At 54.1% G+C, this 3,911-nt stretch overlaps 1 protein-coding gene across 1 annotated transcript; it reads left to right on the forward strand.

Annotated features, from left to right (window-relative positions):
- The first annotated feature begins 1,531 nt into the window (after positions 1 to 1,531).
- Positions 1,532 to 3,566, forward strand: LOC109754985 (uncharacterized). Its single transcript, XM_020313866.4, has one exon. The coding sequence runs from the start codon at positions 1,854 to 1,856 to the stop codon at positions 3,324 to 3,326; it is 1,473 nt and encodes a 490-aa protein (XP_020169455.1). The 5' UTR covers positions 1,532 to 1,853; the 3' UTR covers positions 3,327 to 3,566.
- Positions 3,567 to 3,911: the final 345 nt, after the last annotated feature.

Here is a 3,911-nt window from a genome sequence, read left to right on the forward strand (position 1 = left end):
TAGTAGTGAGAGGGGAAGACTGGAAAGCATAACAAATTAAGTACATAAGAAGTTGAATGTGTGACTTCAAGCCAACCTAGTTAGGATAGGAGAATGGAGTAGGAGCTTAGGGGAAGGATGCCAACTAAGGAAACATGGAGGAATTAGGAAGAGGACATACAGGAAAACTGGATATGTTTGCATTGCTCTTTGGCTAGGTATGCTTGGGGTGTCATAAAATGTGCTTTTGGTATAGATATGAATGTTGATTCCGTACAAGATTTATATGGCTAGATTGTTGAATTCCCTAGGAAAGTTAGGGGCTTGGTAGCAGTGGGGATGGTTGTTGTTATTGGGCTTTGTGAAAATCCAGAAATAGAGCTTGCTTTGACAACATATATCCTTATATACACATTGGCTAGAGTTTTTGAAACTGTTACAAAGACGAGAACTACGAGAGGCACAAGACAAAGGGGCAAGATTAATGTTTCCTGTGGCTGTTGATATCCTTAGCAAAAAGAGATGTTGGGCGCATGTGGTGCTCATGATTGTTGGGTAATGACCCCTGGAGATGTGTTGTTGTTTCAGACAATTATTGTAGTTTGTAGTATGCTTTACTTTAATAGCTTCTATTCTTGATCGTGTGGTCCTATAATAAGGCTTAGTTTCTGATGGGTAGATGTCTCGTGTTCTTATAAGGGTGTTTGTAAACATGTTATATGATGTTGGGGTTGATACCTCAACTGACACTTGGTACATGATTCTGTTATTATAGGGATACAAGATATAATGATTACAGACCACACAAAAAAAAAAGAAACGACAAGAGAGCTACAAGGATGGAAAGAGTCATTGCTTGTAATCATGGATCACATCGACACAACCACCACAGAGGACTTCAACTTTCATCTTCATCTCACCAAGCAAGGCAAAGGCTTGACAATATCCTTAAGGAGGAGGAGGTGTGTTCATATGGACGAGGGGATCCAACGTGGAACACTATCTCGCTAACCCGACTTCGGATGAGGGCATCAGGCTCTTTCGCAAACTCGATCGAATGGCAATACCAATGCGCACATCTCAATGGAGGATCACATGAGGATAAAGAAAAACTAGATGCAAACACCACCAACCCTGCAGCGCCAAATGCAACTATAGACCTTAAACCGGCCACCACACTTCAATCGAGACGTCAAACAAGCAAGACATGATCAGAGGCTTCAAGACGATGGACCAAGGAGGTTGCGACGCCGAGGACGTCGTCTCGTCCGGTCCAGAAGCTGGATACGAGCCTCGAGAGCACATGTGGTCAATGTGTGAAAGATCCACGACAATGCCTTCGAGAAGGAAAAGGGCACCCTAAACTTTAATTCACATCATGCTGTTGCACTCGATAAACCTAGCCAAACTTGAACCAGTCTGACTCGAGTCAAAAGAAAACGAGGCGAGGTGGACACCCGGCCGGAGCGAGCACCGCCCGGTCGCGCCGACTGTTTCGCAAGGAGACGGCGAACCCTCTTGGGTCAGTAATTGGCGTGCTGGCCGCCGCATGCCGCGGACAGGCATTGGCATCGGCATTGCGCACCGCACGGAACGCCGGCACGGCACCCACCCACCCACCGCGGGCGTGGGCGTGGCGCATGCCAATCAAGCACGCCCACCCGCCGCACCCAACGACTCGATCGCACGCACCGCGCCGCTTAAAATATCGGCACCGATGCGGATACAGGTTACCCAAAGGCCGCCGGGTGGGTTAGCAACAGAGCACAGCACACACCACAGCCCAGCGCAGCGCAGACCCCCCAGCGCGACGCGAGGGACACGAGGCGAGCGAGAGCGCCCCAGGCCAGAGCCAGACCTCGCCGCCCCGCCGCATGGCGCCCAAGCGCTCCGCCGCCACGGCGTGGGGGTCCCCGTCCGACGCCTCCGACGCGGAGGGCGACGCGGGCCACGGCCGCCGCGACCGCGACGACCCCCCCTCTGACACCGACCCCTCCAAGACCCCGCCGCCCAACCCTAACCCTAAGTCGTCCGCCGCCGCGCCCTCCTCCACCCCCTCCGTCGCGGCCGACTCCACCGCCGCCGGATCCGACTCCGGGGGCACCTACGACTCCGACGCCGAGGCGCACCGCCGCCCCGCGCCCAAGCCCGCCGCCTCCTCGCCCAAGCCCGGCGGCAAGCCCAGGGCGCGCTCCCCCGGCATCAACTCCGACTCCTACAACTCCGAGGACTCCGACGCCGAGGCCGACCGCCGTCTCGCCGCTCCCAAGGCCGCCCCCTCGTCGCCCAAGCCCGGCGGCAAGCCCAGGGCGCGCTCCCCCGGCATCAACTCCGACTCCGAGGACTCCGCCGCGCCCGTGGCCTCGGACGCCGACCTCGACCCGGCCGCCGGCGCCGACTCTGAAGACGACAACGTCTCGCCGCTCCGCTCCGCGCGCCGCCCCCGCGCGGAGGCATCCATCATCAAACCCATCAGCTCCCGCCCCATGGACTCGCCGCCCCGCGGCAGCGCCTCTGCCTCGGAGCCGCGCGTCAAGCGCCCCCGCAGCGCCGCCATATCAGCGCCCTCTCCGGACCCGCTGAAGCGCCCGTCGCGGCTCTGGAGCCATGGCGACGAGCTTCTCATCCTGCGCGGCCTCGCCACATACCGCGCCAAGAGCGGCGTGCTCCCTGGTTCCACCAATGACATCGGTAAGCTCCACAGCCACATCCGTGCCCAGCTCAGTGTTAGGGTATCCACCACGCAGCTCAGTGACAAGGTCCGGCGCCTCAAGCAGAAGTACCAGTTACTTGCCACCCGTGCCAAGAATGGACGGGAGCAAGAATTGCACACTCCTCATGACCGCAGCATCTATGAGCATGCCAAGAAGGTTTGGGGGTTGGTTGGTAGTGGTGGTGGTGATGGAGGAGGCAGTGGGTATGAGAATTATGGTGGTGGTGATAGTGATGAATTGCAATACAGCGGAGATAGTGATGATGATATGGAGAGTCAGCGGGATGACCGCTACCACATCAAGAACCGGAAGGTGAGGCCAATTACAGCGGCCAATGGCAATGGGATTGGGCTTGGGGCTGTCAATGCCAATGGCAGAGGGAAAAGCGGGCTTGAGAAGGGGAAGGATGCATATCCCTACCTGTGGGAGACTGTTGAGGAGCTGTCCAAGGAGCATCCGAGTGGTGCGGCATTCAAGAAGGCATTTGAGGTGCTCGAAGGATCAAAAGCGCGGGCCATTGAGGAAAAGCTGAGGAGGTTTAGGTTGACGGAGATCAGACAGCAGCTGCGTAGGATGGACCTGATGAAGGAGACGGTGAGGATGGTGCTCGATGCCCTTGAGAGTGCTGACTGAATAATGGCTGATCGATAGTGATTGGTAAACTGTTGGAAGGGGGAAATCAGTCTTTTTGTTTCTAGATAGACTATATGTGGTTAATTACTTACTTCCCTGGACAAGGTTGCAGTTGCCTCCATCAAAATTAGGCATAGAACATGGAGTGATGGTCTTCTCCTTGTTATTGTTCATGGATCATTGTATTTTGTGATTCTTAGGTGCTAACTTGTGGTTTATATGCTATTTGGTTGTGTCAAATCAGGGTTCTTGCATCCTCGTTTTGAATGCTACATATCCCCCCCTTTGTGCTGGGCCTTTTAAATCACATCATCTGCAGGCTGGTCAAAATTGGGTGCTATCGTCTTACGCGCATAGAGTTGCATAATTTTGTGACCGTGCTAGGTCATGTCATTGTGCTTAATTAGAGTTGCAGTGTCTTCTTTTTGGTTTCTTGATTCATTGGCATTTCTAGTTGTGTACTCACCTTAACTAATCTTGTAATTGTAGTCGAGGAACAATCTGCTACTGTGCATGCTTCAGGGCCTGTTAGATTTAAGCGGCGTGTTATATTTAAGCAAGTTCTTATAGTGAGAATGTTGTTTA

This window comes from Aegilops tauschii, chromosome 5 (assembly GCF_002575655.3).
Source record: "Aegilops tauschii subsp. strangulata cultivar AL8/78 chromosome 5, Aet v6.0, whole genome shotgun sequence".
Lineage (NCBI taxonomy): Eukaryota > Viridiplantae > Streptophyta > Magnoliopsida > Poales > Poaceae > Aegilops > Aegilops tauschii.

Bases quoted from the DNA above. Each gene is read 5' to 3' on its own strand.
- LOC109754985 (XM_020313866.4), top strand. From the start codon at position 1,854: ATGGCGCCCAAGCGCTCCGCCGCCACGGCGTGGGGGTCCCCGTCCGAC.